The 27787-nt window shown below is 43.4% G+C and overlaps 3 protein-coding genes across 3 annotated transcripts in view; 2 read left to right on the top strand and 1 right to left on the bottom strand.

Moving 5' to 3' along the window:
* The first annotated feature begins 1049 nt into the window (after positions 1–1049).
* LOC120018740 (SAM domain-containing protein SAMSN-1-like) lies at positions 1050–8009 on the top strand. The gene is made up of 7 exons (XM_038961946.1): positions 1050–1206; positions 3984–4193; positions 4594–4711; positions 5212–5369; positions 5476–5688; positions 6168–6315; positions 7080–8009. The coding sequence occupies exons 1-7, from the start codon at positions 1150–1152 to the stop codon at positions 7229–7231; spliced, it is 1056 nt and encodes a 351-aa protein (XP_038817874.1). The 5' UTR covers positions 1050–1149; the 3' UTR covers positions 7232–8009.
* Positions 8010–8537: 528 nt separating this feature from the next.
* LOC120018112 (heat shock 70 kDa protein 13-like) lies at positions 8538–16111 on the top strand. The gene is made up of 5 exons (XM_038961106.1): positions 8538–8656; positions 8910–9250; positions 11052–11265; positions 11895–12062; positions 13278–16111. The coding sequence occupies exons 1-5, from the start codon at positions 8632–8634 to the stop codon at positions 13865–13867; spliced, it is 1338 nt and encodes a 445-aa protein (XP_038817034.1). The 5' UTR covers positions 8538–8631; the 3' UTR covers positions 13868–16111.
* The window catches only part of LOC120018111 (glycerophosphodiester phosphodiesterase domain-containing protein 5-like), a 98330-nt gene continuing 86654 nt past the window's right edge, over positions 16112–27787 (bottom strand). Inside the window, exons 12-16 of the mRNA XM_038961105.1 lie at positions 23072–23229; positions 22834–22981; positions 21572–21654; positions 18444–18556; positions 16112–17585 (exon numbers count right to left, since the gene is read on the bottom strand). Of these exons, the coding sequence (XP_038817033.1) occupies positions 17500–17585; positions 18444–18556; positions 21572–21654; positions 22834–22981; positions 23072–23229 (588 nt within the window). The 3' untranslated portion in view covers positions 16112–17499. The remainder of the gene's footprint in view (positions 17586–18443; positions 18557–21571; positions 21655–22833; positions 22982–23071; positions 23230–27787) is intronic.

The raw sequence follows: 27787 nt of genomic DNA, 5'->3' as shown, positions 1-27787 counted from the left end.
AGGAATCCTGTACAGAATGAAAACATTCCAAAACATGCATCCTGTTTTCAATTAGGCACTAGAAGAAATGAACTTAATGTCCTGAGTACAACGCGTTATGTTTGGGGAAAATCCAACAAAACACATCAATGAGTACCACTTTTCATATTTTCAAGCATGGTAGTGGCTGAATCATGTTATGGGTATGCTTGTAATCGGCAAAAACTAGGGAGTTTTTTAAGATAAAAAGAAACGGAATAGAGCTAAGCACAGGCAAAATCCTAGAGGAATCCCTGGTTTAGTCTGCTTTCCACCAGACACTAGGAGACAAATTCACATTTCAGCAGGACAATAACCTAATACACAAGGCCAAATATACACGAGTTGCTTACCAAAATGACATTGAAAGTTCCTGAGTGGCCTAGTTAGAGTTTTGACTTACATTGGCTTAAAAAGCTATGTCAAGGCTGTCTAGCATTGATCAACAACCAACTTGACAGAGCTTGAAGGATTTAAATAATACTAATTTCCAAATATTGTACAATCCATGTCTGCAAAGCTCTTAGAGATTTACCTAGAAAGAATCACAGCTGTAATCACTGCCAAAGGTGATTCTAACATGTTTTGACTCAGGGGTGTGAATACTTTTAAAAATTAGATATTTATGTATTTCATTTCCAATAAATTAGCAAAGATATCCCTCCCAAAATGTTGACTTTGTCATTATGGGGTATTTCATGTAGATGGATGAGATTATTTTATTTTTTATTCCATTTTGAATTCAGGCTGTAACACAACAAAATATATAGCCTACGCCAGGTGTAAGTTATGCAACAAATGTAGCCCAAACACAAATGTTAACTAGGTTCCAAAATTATATCACCATCATCACAGTGTTACTAGAAGTGAAAATGTTTTCAGAGGGAGACCACAAAATGTTAATCTAGCAGCATGTGTTTTTTTCCCCTTCTGAAACCGATTCCATGGTAATAGACAGAATGTTGATTGCCTCACATGTCACATCCTGTTCTTTTGAGGAAGTCAAGCATTCGGTCTGGGTTAGTTTAGTGCAGTTAACACTTAGCTACCATCAGAGTTGGTCAGAGTACAGATATGCTTCTTTAAGATTTCATTAGACTGAACTCTAAAACCAACCAACATCAACCCAAAATGCTACAGAGGGCAGCCTCAAATGTTTCAGACAAACCAAAGCTCAGTAAACCAAAGGTAGGTGAAAACAAATGATTTCTATGTAGCGCGTCCAAATACATTGAATTGATAACTAACTGTGTAGAATGGATAACTAACTGTTTAGTGCAAACTACCTACAATAGTTAGCACTAAAATGTGATTCTAATTAAAAGAAGAAGCAATGTCTTTGACTGATGGTCAGTAGAAAGAAGACATTGGTCATCTGTGTGGAAGTGCAGCAGATAAAGTTGAAGTCAGAAGTTTACATACACTTATGTTGGAGTCATTAAAACTCGTTTTTCAACCACTCCACAAATTTCTTGTTAAACAAACTATAATTTTGGTAGGTCGGTTAGGACATCTACTTTGTGCATGACACAAGTAATTTTTCCAACAATTGTTTACAGACAGAGTATTTCACTTATAATTCACTGTATCACAATTCCAGTGCGTCAGAAGTTGACATACACTAAATTGACTGTGCCTTTAAACAGCTTGTAAAATTCCAGAAAATGATGTCATGGCTTTAGAAGCTTCTGATAGGCTAATTGACATAATTTGAGTCAATTGGAGGTGTACCTGTGGATGTATTTCAAGGCCTACCTTCAAAATCAGTGCCTCTTTGCTTGACATCATGGGAAAATCGAAAGAAATCAGCCCAGACCTCAGAAAATAAATTGTAGACCTCCACAAGTCTGGTTGATCCTTGGGAGAAATTTCCAAACGCCTGAAGGTACCACGTTCATCTGTACAAACAATAGTACGCAAGTGTAAACACCATGGGACCACGCAGCCATCATACCACTCAGGAAGGAGACGCATTCTGTCTCCTAGAGATGAACGTACTTTGGTGCGAAAAGTGCAAATCAATCCCAGAACAACAGCAAATGACCTTGTGAAGATGCTGGAGGAAACAGGTACAAAAGTATCTATATCCATAGTAAAACGGGTCCTATATCGACATAACCTGAAAGGCCGCTCAGCAAAGAAGAAGCCACTGCTCCAAAACCGCCATAAAAAAGCCAGACTACGGTTTGCAACTGCACATGGAGACAAAGATCGTACTTTTTGGAGAAATGTCCTCTGGTCTGATGAAACAAAAATCAAACTGCTTGGCCATAATGACCATCGTTATGTTTGGAGGAAAAAGGGGGAGGCTTGCAAGCCGAAGAACACTGTCCCAACCCGTGAAGCACGGCCGTGGCAGCATCATGCTGTGGGGGTGCTTTGCTGCAAGAGGGACTGGTGCACGTCACAAAAAAGATGGCATCATGAGGAAGGAAAATTGTGGATATATTGAAGCAACATCTCAAGACATCAGTCAGGAAGTTAAAGCTTGGTCGCAAATGGGTCTTCCAAATGGACAATGACCCCAAGCATACTTCCAAAGTTGTGGCAAAATGGCTTAAGGACAACAAAGTCAAGGTATTGGAGTGGCCATCACAAAGCCCTGACCTCAATCCTATAGAAAATTTGTGGGCAGAACTAGCTTGTGAAAAGAAAAAGCGTGTGCGAGCAAGGAGGCCTACAAACCTGACTCAGTTACACCAGGTCTGTCAGGAGGAATGGGCCAAAAATCACCCAACTTATTATGGGAAGTTTGTGGAAGGCAACCTGAAACGTTTGACCCAAGTTAAACAATTTAAATATTAATTGAGTGTACGTAAACGTCTGACCCACTGGGAATGTGACAAAATAAATAAAAGCTGAAATAAATCATTCTCTCTACTATTATTCTGACATTTCACATTCTTAAAATAAAGTGGTGATCCTAACTGACGTAAAACAGGGAATTTTTACTGGAATTAAATATCAGGAATTGTGAAACATTTAGTTTAAATGTATTTGGCTAAGGTGTATGTAAACTTCCGAATTCAACTGTATATGGTCAAAGTTGTAAAAAGGGGGAGGGTCCGTCAGATTACTCAAAAGGTTCCCTAGATTGCTGCAGAGTGTGTGGTTCTGATATTTTAATAGGGATTTACTGGGATTATTCATTTATATAATTATTTTGGTGCTCTGATGTGGAAATACTGGAATTTGGACAGATTAGAATTACTTTTAGGTTCATGAAAATTTTGAAAAATCTATGAACTGTACATCACAAGCTCATCATGATAGAGATACATTTATAGTGCAAATGTCACGAACTCTTGAATGATGGTCGGACCAAGGCGCAGCGTATGTAGAGTTCCACATTTTTATTAAAGAATAGTGTGAAACTTTAGCAAAGACAAAACAAATAAAGAATAAACGAAAGGTGACGACAATGCAGTGCTAACAGACAATATCCCATAACCCACAGGTGGAAAAAATGCTACTTAAGTATGATCCCCAATTAGAGACAACGATAACCAGCTGCCTCTAATTGGGAATCATACCAAAACCCCAACATAGAAAAAACAACCTAGAACCCCACATACAAAAAAATATAAACTAGACTAACCCCCCTAGTCACGCCCTGACCTACTCTACCATAGAAAACAAAGGCTTTCTATGGTCAGGACGTGCAAGCAAATGAGATTGAGTTCAAGTAGCCTCATGTGCCAGACTTCTAGGCTCAAGACACATTGCTCAAGACAATAGCACAGTATTCCTGTAAATCAAGGGAGTAGGAGAACATAATTCATTACCACGGAAGTGGTCCTTCATTAGAATAATATGAAACATATAAAAGGAAATCATAAACACATAGTGATTGGGTGGGATGAGGGTGCAACATGCATTGCATAATGTTCCAGATTGGGTCCTGACTCCTGCTGCCACTGTAGTAAACGCACATTCAATCTGTCATCTGTAATCTCTCCATGCAGCGCTCCACTAGTTTTGGGCGATTTGAGGGCATCAGACAACCCTCACCAGCCAGACTAGAGGAAAATGGAACAACAGTGGCAGAGGAGTCTGGATGTGAGAGTTCTGATCAGACCAAACAAGGCAGCCTGGGGAAGAAGATGAAGGCCATCTCTCTGACCATGCGCAGGAAGATGGGCAAGAAGCACTCCAAAATCTTCTCTGAGGAAGCTGTGAGTCACACTACAGACTGCCTCTTCCTCCTATACAGAACTTAGTATTCTGCGTAGTGTATCAAAGCATCTAGAGGCTCTTAAAATATTGTATCTTTCCTCTCTGACTGGCTATAACCCACATCCTCAAATGCAACATTGTGATGTCTACCTATGTCATAAGAATACTCTTGTAAAATAAGTCTGGCCAAGCAAGACTCAATTTGTGTTGAAATTAGGTCTAAGTGACAAAATAGTATCCATCAACCTGGTCAGTATTTGCAAGTGTCTATGTTGAATTGTTAACTCAATGGCACTTCCTTATATAAATGGCACAGTTATGTATAGTATATAGTAAGGAATCACATTCAGTTTGACTGACTCACAAAGTGGCTTGTCCATCTTGTATTTCCACATGTAGGGTGAAGAAACTGACAGAGACCTAGAAGAGGAAACAGAGTGTGGTCCTCCTTTAGAGAAAGGCTCTGAAAAGACCAACAACTCTCTGGAGAGCCTGTACAGCGGACAGAGCTCCTCCAGTAAGTCCTCTCCACAGGGATGTCAACACAATGTCATGTCTCCCCTCATACAAGTCTGTAAATGAAGATACACGTTTGTAAATGAAGAATAAGCAAATATGATGTGTTTTCATGCGTTTTATTTTACCATTGTATTACCATATCATTACTATTATATTACAATATTATCATAGGCTTGTAACCTTCCCTCCAACACAAGGATACACAAGGATAGGGGCGGCAGGTAGCCTAGTGGTTAGAGTGTTGGGCCAGTAACTGAAAGGTTGCTGGATCAAATCCCCAAGCTGGCAAGGTAAAAATTTGTCGTTCTGCCCCTGAACAAGGCAGTTAACCCACTGTTCCCCGGTAGGCCGTCATTGTACATAAGAATTTGGTGTTACCTGACTTGCCTAGTTAAATAAAGGTTACTTTTTTTTTTTAAACACGCACGCTCATAGTCCAGTGGTAAATCTGTGCAGTGTAATCATACTGTCTTGTCTGTCTTGTCTTGTCCCCTGTAGGCTCAGGTAGTGTGGCCTGCCTCTCAAATGGCTCCAGTACCAGAGACAGTCTGAGACTAGAAGAGAATGGCTCCTACAACGGACACTTCTGTGGTAGAGCACGGGTCCACACAGACTTTGTTCCCAGCCCATATGACACTGACTCCCTCAAACTCAAGGTAGACAGAAGATAATGCCTTTAGATTGGGGTAATGTGAAATGTCATGAAAGATGTTGTTAAAAGCTGTTTCATGATTCATGAAATCTCTTGATGTCTCTTGCCAGGTTGGAGACATTATCAGCATCATCAGTAAACCTCCCATGGGCATATGGACAGGGATGCTGAACTACAAAGTGGGCAACTTCAAGTTCATCTACGTGGACATGCTCATGGAGAAAGAGAGAGAGGAGGAGGCGCCAAAGATCAGGCCTCAGAGGATGAGCAAGAGACCACGACCAAAGACACTACTGGAACTATTGGAGCGTCTTCATCTAGAGGTGAGGGCTCAGAGGTCATGGCTAGAAGGGATCTAGCTTTTGTCAAATTAACTTCAGATTTGACTTTTCATAGCATGTTTGGAAAATTAACCTAGCCGGTTAGGATAATTAGGTTAAGGTTAGGAAAAGGGTTAGGGTTAGCTAATTTTTTTAAAATGTTGTCTTTGAACGTTAATTTGACAAAAGCTGGATCTAGCCATGGCCTGTTAAAATGACTGCCAAATACAGCCACATTTTTTCTATCCTCTTTCCAGTAACCAATGAAACCTACACTGAGAAAACAATGTCAAGTGTCCCTCAACACTACCAGACACACAGTATTGAGAACGGTGTTGTCTCAATTACCCCCCCAAAAAAATGTTTTTATTATAATATGCATAAACATAACCTAAAGCACTCAAAGGTGAACAAATTAGTATAAGATTATGAAAGGTAGATGAGATGACATTGACAATGGAACTATGTCTTGTTTATTCCAGGAGTATGCATCTGCACTGCTTCTGAATGGCTACCAGACAGTAGAGGACCTGAGGCACCTGCAGGAGAAACACCTTATAGAGCTGAACGTGATGAATCCAGAACACAGAGGCAGGCTGCTGGCTGCTGCAGACTGCAGATATACAGAGAGTGAGTAGCAAAACCAATTTCTACTGTAGCTTAACCCTACTGGATTTCTACTGGGGCAAAGGAAATGGCCAATTGTACCACAGACATTTTGTGCAACGCAGCACTACGCTCAGAAAGGAACATCTTGATCTTTGTGTGTTATGATTGGCAGATGCTTATAACTGCTATCATTTAAGACGTGCCCATCCGGCAGAGTTGACACCTGTCAGAGAGAGCACAATGTCTTCCTCTATTCTAATCCTCTATAAAAACACTGTAAGGCTCTGAAACACAAATGAAACAGAAAGATAGGTCTCCAATCCAGATTAAGAAATGAACAATACTAGCCAGTTTCTGTCAGCTGCTTACAAAACAGGATGTGTTCAATTAGCATAAGGCTTATTAATGTTTGTGTTCTCACATAACACCATTTATGTTGGTCTAAATGAAGGTCATAAATGTGTGTTTGGGCTAATTTCGAACAGAACAGATGGCACTGCCACCCTGGCTAAATCAGATATCGTGACTGTGGGCTAGTTCCTGACCAAACAATGGCACTGCCACCCTGGCTGAACCAGATATCGTGACTGGCTGTTGGATTACCATGGCAGAGGTTATCAGCCAGGGAGGAATGTAGTCATTAAATCAAGCTTAATTCCATTTAGATGGTGTGAGAATTGCAACCCTAATTAATTTTAATTGACTGGGATCGGGGCAGCCAACCTTGCAACCCGCAGGTGTCTGAGGATCCAACCAACCAGACTGTTTTGTTCTTGGGTTCGCAGGCGATGATGTGAGGGAGAGTGAGGAGCCCTCTTCATCACACAGCCTGAAGGAGGAGAAGAGTGACTGTCCCAGAGACTCAGGCTGCTTTATTCCATCAGAGTGCTCTGAAAACAGCAAAGAGGACACAGAGAGCCAACCAGTCACACGCTGATAGGCTGCACTATCCTAATTAACATACCAGTATAGAGTTTATTAACTATTATGTTTTGACATGTAAATTACGATGGCTCACCAAGTTTGTCTCGTCTGTATTTGGTTTAACAAGGTGGGATTTCATTAATTAAATGTTAAATGTAGGCAATTTTTCTTAAAACCAATGAAGTTGTTCCTCATAAGCCTCCATTTATGAACCTTTTTCTTTAACCTATTAATTCACATAAAGCACAGGGATCAAACTCATTCCACGGAGAGCTGCGGGTTCTCGCTCCTCCCTTGCACTTGTAATGATGAATTAAGGTTACTAATTAGTAAGGAACTCCACTCACCTGGTTGTCTAGGGCTTAATTGAAAGGGAAAAAAACTCAACCTTGCAGTCACTAGCCCCTCCATGGAATGAGTTTGACACACCTGACAAAATATTTATGACAAATTATATCTTGTTTTTTTGTGTATTGTGCTGGAAACTATGACGTGTGTTTGGTTTTTACTATCATTGTGGGGACCAGAAGGAGGCTATTTTAGGTTTAGGGGATTAGGGTTAGATGTTTGGGGTTAAGGTTAGGTTAAGGTTAGGGGTTAGGAAAAATAGGATTTTTTAATGGGAATGAATTGTTTGGTCCCAACAAGGATAGTAAAACAAATATGTGTGTGTGAGTGCGTGGGCAGGAGTTTGTACATATATTTTTTAACAATCCTGGTTTAACAAAATGTACAGAGTTATAGAACTCAATATACTGTTAGTGCAATATGTCACACATTAATAAAGTATTTATGCATCAAGAGTCATCTGTCATTAGTCTCACTAATCCATTAATTTGTACTGAATGTATAATTTATAATATAATTTCAAGCAAAATGTGAAGAGAGCAAGGCGTTGCGGTTGTACAATATTGCTAAATGTTGCAAGACACTGAACACATATTTCAATACGTCATATATGACTAGTGTTCATGGGAAAGGTTGTTACTTTGCTTTCTCATCCGGTGTATGTATAAGCGATAACGAATGGATTGGACTACGTTACCCAGAAACATTTTACCATATTATAATGGTGACGTGTAGTTCTGTGGATTGTCCATATTATGCTGAATGGAGAATCCGTCAAGAGAGGTTTCTACTAGTTACCACAGTCACAACATCATATATCGTAAAACTTAATGATAACATAAAATGTATTTTTGGTCTTAATTTAAGGATATGGTTAGTCATAAAGTTAGCGGTGTGGTTAAGGGTTAGGTTTAAAATCACATTTTAAGAAGATACATGTTACAAATAGGCGGGGTTTATGACTTAGTGGCTGTGGTAACTAGTGACGACCGTCAAGCGGTGACAACATATTAGCCTAGATTACGTTTCACTACGTCTCAGTTCGGGGGTGATCAGTCCTTGACAATGGCTGGGGAAATGTCTATGATCGGTAAGTAAGATTTAACCGTAACGTGTGCTTGTTGTTGTGTAACCAGCTGTTTAGCTAGCTAGCAAGTGGGCTGACAAGTTACCTGTAGCTGGTTAGTTGCTACCTAAATCATTATTAGTAGTCAATTAGCTGAAAATGTGTCAAACTGTCAACGCTGAGTGAATATGTAAATAATTAGGCTAATTACGAGCTAGCTACGCAAACAACATCCATACCTAAACCCACGTCTTTTTCTATATCTTCCATGTCGCAGGATCGGTCATTCTGGCTCTTTTTCTAGCTGGCTATCTGGGCCAACATTATCTGCCTCCACCGAAACCAAAAGTAATCGGCCTAGATCTGGGGACCACTTTCTGCTCCGTGGGAGTATTCCACCCGGGTACCGGGGATGTGGAGGTGATAGGGGATGAGCAGGGGCGGAAGAGCATCCCTAGTGCGGTGTCGTTCACCCCTACCGAAGTTCTCGCCGGTTACGAGGGTCAGGATCTGGCCGACAACAATCCTCAAAACACCATCTATGATGCCAAGCGGTTTATTGGAAAGATATTCGAACAAGAGCTCCTTGAACAGGAAAGTGCTCGCTATCCATTCAAGGTACAGTACATACCGTCGAAGTCGGAAGTTTACATACACCTTAGCCAAATACATTTAAACTCAGTTTTTCACAATTCCTGACATTTAATCCTAGTAAAAATTCCCTGTCTTAGGTCAGTTAGGATCACCACTTTATTTAAAAAATGAGAAATGTCAGAATAATAGTAGAGAATTATTTATTTCAGCTTTTATTTCTTTCTCCACATTCCCAGTGGGTCAGAAGTTTACATACACTCAATTAGAATTTGGTAGCATCATCTTTAAATTGTTTAACTTGGGTCAAACGTTTCGGGTAGCCTTCCACAAGCTTCCCACAATAAGTTGGGTGAATTTTGGACCATTTCTCCTGACAGAGCTGGTGTAACTGAGTCAGGTTTGTAGGTCTCCTTGCTTGCACACGCTTTTTCAGTTCTGCCCACACATTTTCTATAGGATTGAGGTCAGGGCTTTGTGATGGCCACTCCAATACCTTGACTTTGTTGTCCTTAAGCCATTTTGCCACAACTTTGGAAGTATGCTTGGGGTCATTGTCCATTTGGAAGACCCATTTGCGACCAAGCTTTAACTTCCTGACTGATGTCTTGAGATGTTGCTTCAATATATCCAAATAATTTTCCTTCCTCATGTTGCCATCTTTTTTGTGACGTGCACCAGTCCCTCCTGCAGCAAAGCACCCCCACAGCATGATGCTGCCACCCCCGTGCTTCACGGTTGGGACAGTGTTCTTTGGCTTGCAAGCTTCCCCCTTTTTCCTCCAAACATAACGATGGTCATTATGGCCAAACAGTTCTATTTTTGTTTGATCAGACCAGAGGACATTTCTCCAAAAAGTATGATCTTTGTCCCCATGTGCAGTTGCAAACCGTAGTCTGGCTTTTTTATGGCGGTTTTGGAGCAGTGGCTTCTTCTTTGCTGAGCGGCCTTTCAGGTTATGTCGATATAGGACCCGTTTTACTGTGGATATAGATACTTTTGTACCTGTTTCCTCCAGCATCTTCACAAGGTCCTTTGCTGTTGTTCTGGGATTGATTTGCACTTTTCGCACCAAAGTACGTTCATCTCTAGGAGACAGAATGCATCTCCTTCCTGAGCGGTATGACGGCTGCGTGGTCCCATGGTGTTCATGCGTGCGTACTATTGTTTGTACAGATGAATGTGGTACCTTCAGGCATTTGGAAATTGCTCCCAAGGATGAATCAGACTTGTGGAGGTCTACAATTTATTTTCTGAGGTCTTGGCTGATTTCTTTTGATTTTCCCATGATGTCAAGCAAAGAGGCACTGAGTTTGAAGGTAGGCCTTGAAATACATCCACAGGTACACCTCCAATTGACTCAAATTATGTCAATTAGCCTATCAGTAGCTTCTAAAGCCATGATATCATTTTCTGGAATTTTCCAAGCTGTTTAAAGGCACAGTCAACTTAGTGTATGTCAACTTCTGACCCACTGGAATTGTGATACAGTGAAATAATCTGTCTGTAAACAATTGTTGGAAAAATGACTTGTCATGCACAAAGTAGATGTCCTAACCGACCTACCAAAACTATAGTTTGTTAACAAGAAATGTGTGGAGTGGTTGTGAAACGAGTTTTAATGACTCCAACCTAAGTGTATGTAAACTTCCGACTTCAACTGTACAGTACATACTCCTTTAGTTACTTTGACAGTCAGTACACCACAGTGAAAATGATTGAATACAGCATTAGCATTTGGCTGCATAAGCTGTGTGATTGCAGGTGTATAAATATGCTATATCAATGACTGCTGTCTTTCATTTGTAATAACATACCTTTCTTTCAGGTAATAAATAACAATGGCAGTGCAGAGTTCTTGGTCTCCACCAACCAGACGTTCACAGTTACTCCCGAGTTCATTGGTTCTCGGCTGCTGCTGAAGATGAGGAAGATGGCGGAGCGTCACCTGGGTGTCCCCATCAAGAGGGCTGTTATCTCTGTCCCTGCTGAGTTTGATGAGAGACAGAGGAACTACACCATCAGGGCTGCCAACCTGGCCGGTCAGTCTCTGTCTGGCAAAACTGTATCAACAGTCATACAATATATGATGTGTAAACACTGCTACAGGAATATCTTACACTGTTTAGGTTTTTATTGTATTCTCATTAAGAAACAGTTTATCATACAGGGATTGACATTAAGGGTTGCCCTATTGCCTGGGGCATGTAAACTGAGCAGTCACGCAAGTTGAGCCTGCTCTGAGGTGTTTTTTGTTGTTGTTTAAGTGAAAACAACCAAACTGCAAATAATTCCTGTCTTAAAACTGATCTTTCTGGTTCCTCCACATTGTGTAAGTGAAAGACAGATAGTTTTAGGTGAGCTGAGCTCGCTCTATTTATTTTTTACTGATCTTTGATTCCTCTCCTATGTGTAGGTGAAAGGCAGGCAATGTATAACGCTTCTGCATGTAAAAAGCTAATAAAACAATTCTGATGGGCATGTACCTTAGACTTTAATGTCAATCCCTGATATAATTAGGTGTTTGCTCTATGCCCATAACTGTGTTACTTATTCTATAGACAGAGAAAGTGTGAGTAGAATATTGGACACCTAATCCAAAGATGTGACCAAATCTACACTACCCACTGTAAGAACTGTAACATATGATTGTTCTGTTCACACCACACAGGACTGGACATCTTGCGTGTGATCAACGAGCCCACGGCTGCAGCGATGGCGTATGGGTTACACAAGGTGGACGTGTTCAACGTACTGGTGGTAGACCTGGGAGGAGGAACGCTGGACGTCTCTCTGCTCAATAAACAAGGGGGCATGTTCCTCACCAGAGCCATGGCAGGTAGGACACTAATCAACTCCTTATCATGTTGTAGTTACGCATGGTTTAGTTGGTGTCACTTTCATTTCTCTTCTGGTAGGTAGGGTGGCAGGTAGCTGAGCGGTTAAGAGCGTTGGGCTAGTAACCGAAAGGTCGCTGGTTCGAATCCCAGAGCCGACTAGGTGAAAAATCGGTTTATGTGCCCTTGAGCAAGGCACTTAACCATAATTGCTCCTGTAAGTCACTCTGGATAAGAGTGTCTGCTAAATGACACAAATGACTAAATATCAAATGTTCTGGAATTAAATTGGGCAGTACAAGTGGAACATTTGCCATATTGTATACTGAACAAAAATATAAACACAACAATTTCAACGATTACAGTTCATATCAGGAAATCAGTCAATTGTAATCAATTCTTTTGGCCCTACTCTATGGATTTCACATGACTGGCAAGGGGCACAGCAATGGGTGGGCCTGGGAGGGCATAAGCCCAACCACTGGGGAGACAGGCCCAGCCAATCAGAATTAGTTTTCCCCCACAAAAGGACATTATTACAGACAGAAATACTCCTGTTTCATCAGCTGTCTGGGTGGCTGGTCTCAGATGATCCCGCAGGTTAAGAAGCTGGCTGTTGTGGTTACACGTGGTCTGCAGTTGTGAGGCCGCTTGGACGTATTGCCAAATTCTCTAAAATGACGTCTCGGCTTATGGTAGAGAAATTAACATTAAATTATCTGGCAACAGCTCTGGTGGACATTCCTGCAGTCAGCAAGCCAATTGCACGCTCACTCAAAACATGAGAGATCTGTGGCATTGTGTTGTGCCAAAACTGCACATTTTAGTGGCCTTTTTGGTCTGTCCCCAGCACAAGATGCCCCTGTGTAATGATCATGCTCTTTAATCACCTTCTTGATATTCCACACCTGTAAGGTGGATGTATTATCTTGGCAAAGGAGAAATGCTCACTAACAGGGATGTAAACAAAATTGGAGTGAAATAAGCTTTTTGTGCATATGTAACATTTCTGGGATGTTTTATTTCAGCTCATGAAACATGAGACCAACACTTTACATGTTGCATTTATATTTTTGTTCAGTGTAGTTGGAGGACCAGTTCCAATTGGCACAACTAATTCAAACCATACATGATAATGAATTTAAATGGAATTTATCCCAATACAACTAACAGATGAATAGTATTCTTGGACTCAGAGAATGACCCTTGTTTCCTAGGTAACAACAAGCTGGGGGGGCAGGACTTCAGCCAGAGGCTGCTCCAGTACACCATGGAGAGGGTCCGCCAGCAGTATGGCGTTCCCCCCACCCTCAAAGAGGACATCCACCGCCTCCGCCAGGCCGTGGAGATTGCCAAACTCAACCTCACCCTGCAGCTCAGTGCCCACCTCAGGGTACCCCTGCACCTGGAGCCCCAAGGGAACCCCAAGGAACCACCACAGGGGCCCGCCAAGGACCCAATCCCAGTCATCTTCCAAGCAGTCATCACCCGTGAGCTGTTTGAAGAGTTGAACGGCGACCTCTTTCAGAAGGTTCTGGCACCTGTAGAGACAGTGCTGGCCGAGGGCCACCTGGGGAAGGAGGAGGTGGATGAGATAGTTCTGGTGGGAGGCTCCACCCGCATCCCTTGGATCAGGAAGCTGATCAGTGAATACTTTGGGAAGGAGCCCAACACCTCAGTGGACCCAGACTTGGCAGTGGTGACTGGGGTGGCCATCCAGGCTGGCATCATGGGGGGCTCCTGGCCCCTACAGGTCAGCGCTATAGAGATCCCCAACAGACACCTCCGCAAGACCAACTTCAATTGATCTAGTCTAGAGAGGTGGCAAGGGACATAAGGATGCCACCAGACAGAGACTTGCCATAATAAAGGATGGTCTGCATTTTAACTGTTAATTGTCCTTCTCCACCACGTGTGCAATAGTTGATGTTAAAATATGATCTTCTTCAGCTCTAATAATAGATACTGAAATATATTCTCACAGAGAAGCTGAAATTACACCATCACTTGTTTACTGCTGGCCCAATTTATTGGACCAACTGGTAGATTGAAATGGTGTTCAATTCAGGGAACAACCTTTATTTCTACAGAACTGTGACCAGCCAATACACTTTCAGTTATTTATTTATTTCTAGTGCATGTGTGCGAGCGTGTTTGTACTGCGTGGGGGTGGGGGGGTACAGCACATTAGGAGAATTTGTTTTTCAGTGGATGACAACACGCTTGTGCCTTTTCAGAGAGCTGCTGTGGTTGTGTGGAGCTGCACTGTTAGGATCTGTGCTTTTAAGTCACCTGATATGAAGAACTACCAGTCTTATTGACTGGGGCAGTATTCTATTAGAGTTGTGGACCAAATATGTTTGCACATATTGTTAGTAGCTTTACATTCAAGCAGTAGCCTATGTTCAGCTTTGTATTGGATAACTGATGAATTATCAAAATAAGGGGCATACCAACTTAAGCTAAATATTGCACTTTGAAAATGATAACTTGTTAGCCAGCATCATCATTCTGGTGCAATTGAACTATAAGAATCACAGAGTACACGGTCTGACATTTAGTACTTCTATATTTGAGTCATTTAGCAGACACTCTGTATAAGAGTGATTTACAGGAGCAATTAGGATTAGGCACGTTGACAATTTTCACCTTGTCGGCTCGGGGATTCAAACCAGCGCCCTTTGGTTACTGGCCCAACGCTGTTAACCACTAAACTACCTGTATATAGAAGTACTTATTGTAAGTGTCATGAAAAGACCCAAGGCTTATGCTGGTTAGAGCCCCTGGCATTGGTGAACAAACATGTTGGTTAATAATTTACTACTATTAGTCAATTCTAATTATCTCATGTATGGAATGTACATTCCAAAATACCAGTCTAGTCAGGGCTGATGCAGCAGACTACTGTATGCCCTTACCTTTTTGAATGCATTCCTTGTTGAACGTGCCTCAGATAATGTACTGATTGCAGTTCTCTGTAGCAATATGCTATAGGAATTTATCATGTTTTTGTACTGCACGTTTTGCTTATGCTCTTCAAAGCACCCCTCTCATATCTGCTTGTACTACATGCTGCTTTTCAACAAAAAATAATCAGAATTTCCCTAAATACCATTATTGAATTTCTGTAGTGGAGCTTTATTTCAAACAGAGATTGCCATTGAAGGGAAAATATCAACATTCAGATGCATCTCGTGATCCTCATTCCATGACAGACTTTCTAGTACAGGTAAAAAGGACATTTCTGATCATGTTCCCAGAACATTGAGTGCTAAAATCTTGCAAAATGCATTTAGCATCATCACTAGTTTCTTCAGCAATGTGGTAACATCTTGCCGCATAACTTTACAATTTTTTTATTTAACTAGGCAAGTCAGTTAAGAACAAATTCTTATTTACAATGACAGCCTATCAGGGAACAGTGGGTTAACTGCCTTGTTCAGGGGCAGAATGACAGATTTTTACCTTGTCAGCTCGGGGATTCGATCTAGCTACCTGCCGCCTCACTCCATAACTGAGGGGAAATAATGTCAGTATAACAGAGATCCACAATGGTGTTATTACTGGCACGGGCCAGTAATATAACATACAGTGCCTTCAGAAAAGATTCATTATTCCACATTGTGTTACAGCCTGGATTAAATAGATTTTTACACACAATATCCTGTGAAAACAGGTGTTCAAATATACTTCTTAGAATCACCTTTATTTGTGAGTTTTGCACACCTGGATTGAGTCCATGTGACTTAAGCACGGTTTACTCCTGAATTTATTTAGGCTTGCCATAACAAAGGGGTTGAATACATGACTCAAGGCTTTTCATTACATTTGTAAAAACATTCCAGTGACAATCTAAATTTAAATTCAGGCTGTGACACAAAATGTGGAAAAAGGCAAGGGGTGTGAATACTTTCTGAAGCCACTGTACATCAAGCATTCACATTGTCAACAGTAACGCCAACCTAAATGGTTTGTTAGTTATGTTCTAACTACAAAAATACTCTGCACCCCACCAACAAAAAAATCACAATAAAAGGATATCACTTTGGTATCAGAAGCATTTTAATTATTGACTTTGAGGCACATAAATACCAAAGGAGTAAATTAACACAAGTCTATCCATTCCGATACTCAGTGTCATCCCTTCAACAGCCTCCAGCTTTATTTTCACAGTTAATATAGCACACCTCACTTCATCGCATCACAGACACCCTTTGATGTCCCCCTATAGAAACCAATTGATTTGATGCACTTTGCTTTTCAAACACCACGAGTTCAAATGCCATTGAGAAGTTGGGTCGGCAAAGTATTTCAATTACTTTCATAAACTTTTCAACACTATTGCTATTATTATACATTTCCAGCCATAGCACCTAAAACATCTGTAATATGTACACACTCCATGTAGGACTGCACACTGAGGGTAGGGGTGAAATCTCTACATAATACATGCACTGTACACATCCTTAAATCAAAACACCATTCACAATGAACCGAAAACATCACAAAAACACTGAGTAAACATCAGTTCTGCCTGAACTGAACACAAGCCCGGCACGAGACAGCACAGCTCCACAAGTCACTTAATATTGTCTATCATATGCTATTCAAATCATTATCTTACATCATGTAACTATTTCAGTCGGAGAAGGCAGGACTTCTGTAAACAGCTTGTTCATGTTCTTTTTGTTCCTAGAAATTATAATAGCGCCCAAAGGCAAGAAAAAGGAGCATGCTGCACAAATAGTAATTCCTGTAAATAATAAGAATTGGCTGTGCTATAAAGTGATTGCAAGAAATCCAAATAACAGTGTAGAAACAAACAAATAAGCATTGATAACTGGGGGGGGGGGGCCTCCAAGCATCTAGAGCAGGGGTGGGAAAAAACTACGGCCGAGGGCCAGATCCGGCCTATGAACCCATTCAATCCTAGCACACGGAAGGTTTAAGTAAAAATATATATATATAAATGGACCAATATATTTTTAAATAATTGCCCTTTTTCTGGCCAACAAATTGGTAAAAAAAATACAATGTACGACCCTCCACTGAATTCTGAAATCCTGATGTGGAACTCGAGCCCACAGAGATGAGGAGAAGAGGCCATAGATCTGACGAAGCAATCAGTTCATCAATAAAAAGTGCATTTAGTCCCACATTGTATATAACAAGCAAAAACAAACCTATTTACAGAATGTACAAAGCAATGGGTGGTGCTTGCCTTGGATTCTTCAGCAATACAGCAGCCTGTCAATCAGTCAGTCAGTAAGTAGGAGGAACAAACCAATAACTATCTGGATACACTGAGTAAAACAAGAGTAAGCATAACAACAGATAAGCTAATCACAAGACAGTCACTTGGAAGTCTTAATTTACTCAGTTTCCATATGCTAGTAGAGTCGGGTGTCTTTCAGTAGATTCACATTAGGTGAGTAAGAGTCAATGGGAGATGCCTTCGTTGTTGTAGTAGTCGAAGCCATTCTCCATGTACAGGTCCTCAGCACTGCCCACACCATTGCTCACCTCTGGGAGGCAGAAGAGAGAAGGGACATCAGTCAGTGTTCACAGGGTATTTCACTGATTGAGTGTACAACACAGACCACATCAATACACAGATCATCCAAAACAATATCACTGCAGCATCATATCCAAACCACACCAGAGAAATCCCTTAGGTTTTCTTTGCTCTGTATGTCACCACATCTCTTCTAAGTGACTATACCTACTAGTGGTTATTCTAGAGTGGTTTGGACTGACTGATGGTCATTGAAGACCCTCATCAGACGTACCTTTCACCACCCACCAGGAGAGGCTGGTGGGTCTCAGTGGGCTGTCTAGGCACCCTTTTAAATGACACAGGTCTCTGGTGGGTGATTGGGGAGGAGAGGGGGGAAGGCGGGGCAGGCAGAGAGAGAGGGGAAGGGAGGGATGGAATGGAGGAGGAATGGTCACAGCAGGCAGAGGAGGATGGAGAGATGGCAGGATGAAGAGGAGTGGAGGTGGAGAGGAGTGCAGGTCACACACACACAGGTTGAGACTGCTACTGCGGTTGACCTTGGAAAGGATAATTACATTACAAACACTCAGAGAGATGCATGCTGGGATAGGGTAACACACCGACATCCCCAGACACTCCTAAAATGGCTGCCTTTCATTGTCTCCTTTTCTGTGACCACTGATTAATAGGTGAAAGCAACATGGCTGGCCAAAACAATCGGGCATCCACTTCATCTATCCAATGTCATCAGATCAGTGGTAAATAAATAAGGAGAGGAGAAAAGGAGAGGAAGCCATTTCAGAGTACTGGGAAACAGCCAGAGAAACAAACACACAATACAGTAAACACAGGCCGTGCAGCTCTCCTCTGTGGGGTCCTTCCTTACCGGAGAAGATGAGTTTCTCCTTCATGATGTTGAGGTCTCTGCTGGACCTCCGGACCGCGGCACTCAGCATGATCTGTTCAGGGTTGTAGCTGTGCATGCCACTCAACCTCCACCTGGAGAGGAAAGGTCACACAGAGGGCAGGACATCATATAGAGCAGGGTTCTCCAACCCTGTTCCTGGAGTGCTACCGTCCTGTAGGTTTTCACTCCAACCCTGATTCTAATAATTAGCGGTTTGATAAGCTGAATCAGGTTAGTTACAACTGGGGTTGGAGTGAAAACCAACAGGACGGTAGCTCTCCAGGAACAGGGTTGAGAGCCCTGATATAGAGCCTCTGGTCTCAAGGACCTGTCCTATGTGTCAGCCATTTTGTGTGGAGATTGCTACTCTAGGTCAACGTGCGTGGGCCCTGAACACCATTTTGCCTCAAATTCTTCTACCGGTACTTCTATTTGGCTGACCTCAAAATGACACCAAGCAAACAGACGGATATTGAAGTTGGTTGCTGTACTGAATCTACAAGGACATGTACAAATAGACCAGAGTCTGAGCCAAAGACTTCTCCACTTCTCTGAAAGAACATACTTCAGTTAATAAACTAGTTGTGATCCTTTACTGACTAGTTGTGACCAATGATTTATATATACACTAGATGACTGATAGGGGGCGTTGTATTGAAGCCACCGTGCCTCCATCTTGGCACTCCCAAAATATGTTTTACAATGGTAGGGAAGCTATAGAAATTCCTTTATTAATGTCTACATTAGTTTTTGCCCCATTTATTCTATTACAGACACCTTAATGCATACTCGTACATTATATGATGTGAGCTAAACATAAAAATATATATTTTTTATACTTAAATACATGTCATTTTTTCCTTGATCACATTTAATTGAAATACTGTCGAATTCCATTCATTCCTATGAAGGACTGCGCCTACTGGGGAGTGCCAATATGGCCAACCGGTGGCTTCAATGCCTCTTAATGGCCAATACATAGCATCAGCCATCCAGGGTTTATATACATCATTGGTTGTGACTAGCTTTGAGCATCACAACACTAACTGGAGTAATATCGGAGGCAAGAAGATTTACTTCCACAACATTTTGTTATGGTAATTAACAAATATAGGCACATAAATGTAATTATTACATTAGCAATATTGTGTCTTGGCTAATGCATCAATGCACTTAAACAGCAAAGCAGAGCTCTTGTCCAGATCAACACCATAAATGAAAAAGAGCTCTTCCTTGTTTAATACAATTCTATAATTAATTTGCAGACTTTGTCATTCGGTCAATAATGTAAACAGTAAAACTCAAGTGGGATAAAAGTGAACACAAGCATTTGTGCTGTGAGGGACAAAGCAATGCTGTCTGCCACTAAAAGGCCAATACTGGTAGGCTCGCTTGTATTTATTCTCTCCTCTAGTGAGGAGAATGAGAAGTGGCAGCAGTGAAATACAACAATACAGGTAGGAGAAAAACAGAAACAAAAGATTTAAAGGGTGACGTATACAGAAAGGATGAAATTATACAGAAAAATTGGCTACACAGAGATAGAAATAAAGGGAAATAGAGAGAGTGGAAGAGGGAGAAAAAGGAAACGCATAGTGACCCAGTTACCTGATAATGTGATAGCTGAGAGATGCCAGAATGCAGCAGAGAAGAGGAGCATGCACATCAGCCAGAGGAGAGGAAGAAGACAAAGAAGGAAGAGAAGGGAACAAGGACAAAAGAAGGTGGAGAGATTGAGGTCAGTTTAGAAGGCTGCAGCAGCCAGCACTTTGCTAAGCATAGCAAACCCCACACCATAAGACTATAGAGGATGGAGATCTTGCTCTGCTGTCCTCCATCCCACAACAGCGGTATGGCTCAGGAAGGAAAGTGAAATTCCTTTTAGCATAGAGAAACTCCCATAGCAACAGCTTCCTACAGTCTTTCAGAAGATTCAAGGAAGCATACTTTCTGGTTTCATGTAACTTAAAAGTACAAACAACTGCAAGGGGAAACATTGTTTGGTTGACGAGAGATACTTCTCTAGCCAATTCTCCAAGCCACGGTGTTGACATTGTAAATGAGCTTTATCAAATAACTACAGTTTCACCCATCCCTGTGTTTTAACACACTAGCTGGAAAATGGCCTGTGAATACCCACTACACAATTGCATTCCCATTGGCTGGATGGTATTCCTCTGCTAAAGGACTCTTGCCTTTCACTGAAGTTATTTGGAGGAGGAGGGTGTAGAAAATACTGTAGTAGATTCACTGTTGAAGATCAACAATGACCTTAGAAATCATGTTTAATCTTCCCTTGGGGAAACCCTAATTAACGTAATATAACGGTCATCTGTGTATGCAGAGTTTCGTTAATGTGTGCTTGTACAATATACAGGAGCCTGCTGGTCCTCTGTAGCTCAATTGGTAGTTTATGGCTCTTGCAATGCCAGGATAGTGGGTTGGAATCCCAGGACCACTCCATACGTAATAAATGGTTGCATGCATGACTAAGTCGCTTTGGATAAAAGCGTCTGCTAAATGGCAGATATCATTATATTATTGAACATTAAGCCCCTGAGAGGTAGAACACACCGCTGGGTGGAAGGAGAGGGTGTGAAGCAGACACACCGCTGGGTGGAAGGAGAGGGTGTGAAGCAGACACACCGCTGGGTGGAAGGAGAGGGTGTGAAGCAGACACACCGCTGGGTGGAAGGAGAGGGTGTGAAGCAGACACACCGCTGGGTGGAAGGAGAGGGTGTGAAGCAGACACACCGCTGGGTGGAAGGAGAGGGTGTGAAGCAGACACACCGCTGGGTGGAAGGAGAGGGTGTGAAGCAGACACACAGAGGGAGGAAGAGATGTGTTAACCGTGTAAAGGCTGCCAGAGGAACTACAGCAGTAATAACAGGTCATTGTCTGTGTGTGAGTGAGTGAGAGTTGACAATATTCCCATGCCCAGTGTTATGTAGGCACAGTAAAAAACACGCTTTCATCTGCTTTCTTCCTCCTTTAAAATCAGTTGACTAATAAATATCCAGTAAAAACACTAAGGTTAATTACTACAGAGTACTACATTTAAAAATTACATCCTGAGAAAATAAACATCAGCAGAAAAGGAGACTTACTTTTGGAATACAAAAATTCCTATAACTACAGTGAAGGAGATGAGATCAGCAGCGACCCAGATCAGACAGTATTCATCTGGACTCTGAAACACAACATGGCAGCATTAGACCACCAGGTGGCACCGTCTCCTAAAACAACTCAAACTTAGAACAAAGCATACTTTCCTAAAATTATGTAATAATGAAATTCATGTAATATTGTGGTACAGTAATTAATGTTCAATGCATAATGGACTAGTTATTCAAAGGTTAACAAAAGAGAATAATCTAGTCAGAATAATGTAACTAGGAGTGAAAGGACAATTTAAAAGAAGTTCCACATACACCTAGATCCCATACTACCAAACAGGGTGGGTGTAGTAGTGGCCATATTGACTAGCTAACAGACAGAGAGACAAAGTGGGTGTAGGTAGTGGCCATATTGACTAGCTAACAGACAGAGAGACAAAGTGGGTGTAGGTAGTTGCCATATTGACTAGCTAACAGACAGAGAGACAAAGTGGGTGTAGGTAGTGGCCATATTGACTAGCTAACAGACAGAGAGACAAAGTGGGTGTAGTAGTGGCCATATTGACTAGCTAACAGACAGACAAAGTGGGTGTAGGTAGTGGCCATATTGACTAGCTAACAGACAGAGAGACAAAGTGGGTGTAGGTAGTGGCCATATTGACTAGCTAACAGACAGGGAGACAAAGTGGGTGTAGGTAGTGGCCATATTGACTAGCTAGCAGACAGACAAAATGGGTGTAGGTACTGGCCATATTGACTAGCTAACAGACAGGGTGGGTGTAGGTAGTGGCCATATTGACTAGCTAACAGACAGAGGCAGACAGGGTGGGTGTAGGTAGTGGCCATATTGACTATGCAGGGTGCTGCAGGAGTAATGGTGTGGCGGTAATGGTGAGGGTGCTGTACGAGTAATGGTGTGGGGGCTGTAGGAGTAATGGTGTAGGGGTAATGGTTTGGGTACTGTAGGAGTAATGGTGTGGGGGTAATGGTGTGGGTGCTGTAGGAGTAATGGTGTGGGTGCTGCAGGAGTAATGGTGTGGCGGTAATGGTGTGGGTGCTGTAGGAGTAATGGTGTGGGGGTAATGGTGTGGGTGCTGTAGGAGTAATGGTGTGGGTGCTGTAGGGGTAATGGTGTGGGGGTAATGGTGTGGGTGCTGTATGAGTAATGGTGTGGGGGCTGTAGGAGTAATGGTGTGGGGGTAATGGTGTGGGGGTAATGGTGGGGGTGCTAGAGGGTGCTGTGAGGGACTTACCATGAGCCAGATGGGGTAAGGCACCTTTCTGAGGATGTTGGGGGCTTCAGAGGAGACAGAGGAGACCCCGCTGCACCAGAGTACAGAAAACAGCCAGGGCTCGTTGACCGTGTACAGAGTCACACTCACATTGCTCCTGGAGAACTCTCTGGGGGGTGCAGACAGACACATTCATACACACATATACAGAAGCACACACAGTGTGTGCGTGTCCGTGTATGTGTGTGTGTTAACCCACCGGATGTCATAGAGGCTGGCCTGGCTGTAACGTAACAGTAGTCTGCTGATTCCCTGCTGGTGAAGGACCTGAGGAGGCAGCTTCTCTACTGACGTCTGCTGCAGCCCTGGAGCCACCTGTCTTACCTGCCCTCTGTCCCAGTCTGTGGTCCACATCACCTGCCAACACACACACATACAGACAAAGACACACACAGAGCAAGTGAGAGCACGAAAGAGAAAGAGAGAGAAAGAAAGAGAGCAAAAGAGAAAGAAAAAGAGCGAGAAAGAGAGCGAGAGCGAAAGAGAAAGAAAGAGAGCAAGAAAGAGAGCGAGAGAGAGCGCGACCGACACAGAGAGAGAGAGAAAGAGAGCAAGAGCGAGAAAGAGAGCAAGAGCGAGAAAGAGAAAGAGAGCAAGAGCGAGAAAGAGAAAGAGAGCAAGAGCGAAAGAGAGAGCGAAAGAGAGAGCGAAAGAGAGAGCGAAAGAGAGAGCGAGAGAGAGAGCGAGAGAGAGAGCGAGAGAGAGAGCGAGAGAGAGCGCGAGAGAGCGCGCGAGAGCGCGAGAGAGCGCGAGAGAGCGCGAGAGAGCGCGAGAGAGCGCGAGAGAGAGCGAGAGAGAGCGAGAGAGAGCGAGAGAGAGCGAGCGAGAGCGAGAGAGAGCGAGAGAGAGCGAGAGAGAGCGAGAGAGAGCGAGCGAGAGCGAGAGAGAGCGAAAGAGAGAGCGAGCGAGAGCGAGCGAGAGCGAGCGAAAGAGCGAGCGAGAGAGCGAGCGAGCGAGCGAGAGCGAGCGAGAGCGAGCGAAAGAGAGCGAGCGAGAGCGAAAGAGAGCGAAAGAGAGCGAGAGAGAGAGCGAGCGAGCGAGAGAGAGAGCGAGCGAGCGAGCGAGAGAGAGAGCGAGCGAGCGAGCGAGAGAGAGAGCGAGCGAGCGAGCGAAAGAGAGAGCGAGCGAGCGAGCGAAAGAGAGAGCGAGCGAGCGAGCGAAAGAGAGAGCGAGCGAGCGCGAAAGAGAGCGAGCGAGCGCGAAAGAGAGAGCGAGCGAGCGAGCGCGAAAGAGAGAGCGAGCGAGCGAGCGCGAAAGAGAGAGCGAGCGAGCGAGCGCGAAAGAGAGAGCGAGCGAGCGAGCGAGCGCGAAAGAGAGAGCGAGCGAGCGAGCGCGAAAGAGAGAGAGAGAGCGAGCGAGCGCGAAAGAGAGAGAGAGCGAGCGAGCGAGCGCGAAAGAGAGAGAGAGCGAGCGAGCGAGCGCGAAAGAGCGAGCGAGCGAGCGCGAAAGAGCGAGCGAGCGAGCGCGAAAGAGAGAGCGAGCGAGCGCGAAAGAGAGAGCGAGCGAGCGCGAAAGAGAGAGCGAGCGAGCGCGAAAGAGAGAGCGAGCGAGCGCGAAAGAGAGAGCGAGCGAGCGCGAAAGAGAGAGCGAAAGAGAGCGAGCGAGAGCGAAAGAGAGCGAAAGAGAGCGAAAGAGAGCGAGAGAGAGCGAGAGAGAGAGCGAGCGAGCGCGAAAGAGAGAGCGAGCGAGCGAGCGCGAAAGAGAGCGAGCGAGCGCGAAAGAGAGCGAGCGAGCGCGAAAGAGAGCGAGCGAGCGCGAAAGAGAGAGCGAGCGAGCGAGCGCGAAAGAGAGAGCGAGCGAGCGAGCGCGAGAGAGAGAGCGAGCGAGCGAGCGCGAAAGAGAGAGCGAGCGAGCGAGCGAGCGCGAAAGAGAGAGAGAGCGAGCGAGCGAGCGAGCGCGAAAGAGAGAGAGAGCGAGCGAGCGAGCGAGCGCGAAAGAGAGAGAGAGCGAGCGAGCGAGCGCGAAAGAGCGAGCGAGCGAGCGCGAAAGAGCGAGCGAGCGAGCGCGAAAGAGCGAGCGAGCGAGCGCGAAAGAGCGAGCGAGCGAGCGCGAAAGAGCGAGCGAGCGAGCGCGAAAGAGCGAGCGAGCGAGCGCGAAAGAGAGAGCGAGCGAGCGCGAAAGAGAGAGCGAGCGAGCGCGAAAGAGAGAGCGAGCGAGCGCGAAAGAGAGAGCGAGCGCGAGAGCGAAAGAGAGAGCGAGAGCGAGAGCGAAAGAGAGAGCGAGAGCGAGAGAGAGAGCGAGAGCGAAAGAGAGAGCGAGAGCGAAAGAGAGAGCGAGAGCGAAAGAGAGAGCGAAAGAGAGAGCGAGAGCGAGAGCGAAAGAGAGAGAGCGAGAGCGAAAGAGAGAGAGCGAGAGCGAAAGAGAGAGAGCGAGAGCAGAAAGAGAGAGAGCGAGAGCAGAAAGAGAGAGAGCGAGAGCAGAAAGAGAGAGAGCGAGAGCGAAAGAGAGAGAGCGAGAGCGAAAGAGAGAGAGCGAGAGCGAAAGAGAGAGAGCGAGAGCGAAAGAGAGAGAGCGAGAGCGAAACCCTCCAACCCCAAAAGGCATGTGGTGATGGTATCCTTAATGAAATGATCAAATATACAGACAACAAATTCCAATTGGCTATACTAAAACTCTTTAACATCATCCTTAGCTCTGGCATCTTCCCCAATATTTGGAACCAAGGACTGATCACCCCAATCCACAAAAGTGGAGACAAATTTGACCCAAATAACTACCGTGGGATATGAGTCAACAGCAACCTTGGGAAAATCCTCTGCATTATCATTAACAGCCGACTCGTACATTTCCTCAATGAAAACAATATACTGAGCAAATGTCAAATTGGCTTTTAACCAAATGACCGTACAACAGACCATGTATTCACCCTGCACACCCTAATTGACAACCAAACAAACCAAAACAAAGGCAAAGTCTTCTCATGCTTTGTTGATTTCAAAAAAGCCTTAATTTGGCATGAGGGTCTGCTATACAAATTGATGGAAAGTGGTGTTGGGTGTAAAACATACCACATTATAAAATCCATGTACACAAACAAGTGTGCGGTTAAAATTGGCAAAAAATACACACATTTCTTCCCACAGGGCCGTGGGGTGAGACAGGGATGCAGCTTAAGCCCCACCCTCTTCAACATATATATCAACGAATTGGCGCGGGCACTGGAAAAGTCTGCAGCACCCGGCCTCACCCTACTAGAATCTGAAGTCAAATGTCTACTGTTTGCTGATGATCTGGTGCTTCTGCCACCAACCAAGGAGGGCCTACAGCAGCACCTAGATATTCTGCAGATTCTGCCAGACCTGGGCCCTGACAGTAAATCTCAGTAAGCCCAAAATAATGGTGTTCCAAAAAAGGTCCAGTCGCCAGGACCACAAATACAAATTCCATCTAGACACCATCGCCCTAGAGCACACACAAAACTATACATACCTTGGCCTAAACATCAGCGCCACAGGTAACTTGCACAAAGCTGTGAACGATCTGAGACAAGGCAAGAAGGGCATTTTATGCCATCAAAAGGAACATAAAATTCAACATACCAATTAGGATCTGGCTAAAAATACTTGAATCAGTCATAGAGCCCATTGCCCTTTATGGTTGTGAGTAGAGGTCGACCGATTATGATTTTTCAACGCCGATACCGATTATTGGAGGACCAAAAAAAATCGGCCGATTTTTAAAATGTATTTGTAATAATGACAATTACAACAATACTGAATTAACACTTATTTTAACTTAATGTCAATAAAATCAATTTAGCCTCAAATAAAATGAAACATGTTCTATTTGGTTTAAATAATGCAAAAACAAAGTGTTGGAGAAGAAAGTAAAAGTGCAATATGTGCAATGTAAGAAAGCTAACGTTTAAGTTCCTTGCTCAGAACATGAGAACATATGAAAGCTGGTGGTTCCTTTTAACATGCGTCTTCAATATTCCCAGGTAAGAAGTTTTAGGAACTATAGGACTATTTCTCTCTATACCATTTGTATTTCATTAACCTTTGACTATTGGATGTTCTTATAGGCACTTTAGTATTGCCAGTGTAACAGTATAGCTTCCATCCCTCTCCTCGCTCCTACCTGGGCTCGAACCAGGAACACAACGACAACAGCCACCCTCGAAGCAGCGTTACCCCTGCAGAGCAAGAGGAATAACTACTCCAAGTCTCAGAGCGAGTGACGTTTGAAACGCTATTAGCGCACACCCCGCTAACTAGCTAGCCATTTCACATCGGTTACACCTAGCTAGCCATTTCACATCGGTTACACCAGCCTAATCTCGGGAGTTGATAGGCTTGAAGCACAGCGAAGAGCTTCTGGCAAAACGCAGGAAAGTGCTGTTTGAATGAATGCTTACGAGCCTGCTGCTGCCTACCACCGCTCAGTCAGACTGCTCTATCAAATCATAGACTTAGTTATAATAACACACAGAAATACGAGCCTTAGGTCATTAATATGGTCGAATCCGGAAACTATCATCTCAAAAACAAGACGTTTATTCTTTCAGTGAAATACGGAACCGTTCCATATTTTATCTAACGGGTGGCATCCATAAGTCTAAATATTCCTGTTACATTGCACAACCTTCAATGTTATGTCATAATTACGTAAAATTCTGGCAAATTAGTTCGCAATGAGCCAGGCGGCCCAAACTGTTGCATATACCCTGACTCTGCGTGCAATGAACGCAAGAGAAGTGACACAATTTCACCTGGTTAATATTGCCTGCTAACCTGGATTTCTTTTAGCTAAATATGCAGGTTTAAAAATATATACTTCTGTGTATTGATTTTAAGAAAGGCATTGATGTTTGTGGTTAGGTACACATTGGAGTAACGATACGCACCGCATCGATTATATGCAACGCAGGACACGCTAGATAAACTAGTAATATCATCAACCATGTGTAGTTAAC

This window comes from Salvelinus namaycush, chromosome 23 (assembly GCF_016432855.1).
Source record: "Salvelinus namaycush isolate Seneca chromosome 23, SaNama_1.0, whole genome shotgun sequence".
Lineage (NCBI taxonomy): Eukaryota > Metazoa > Chordata > Actinopteri > Salmoniformes > Salmonidae > Salvelinus > Salvelinus namaycush.
Note: the sequence above shows the minus strand (reverse complement) of the source record. Positions and strands in the feature narration are given on the sequence as shown.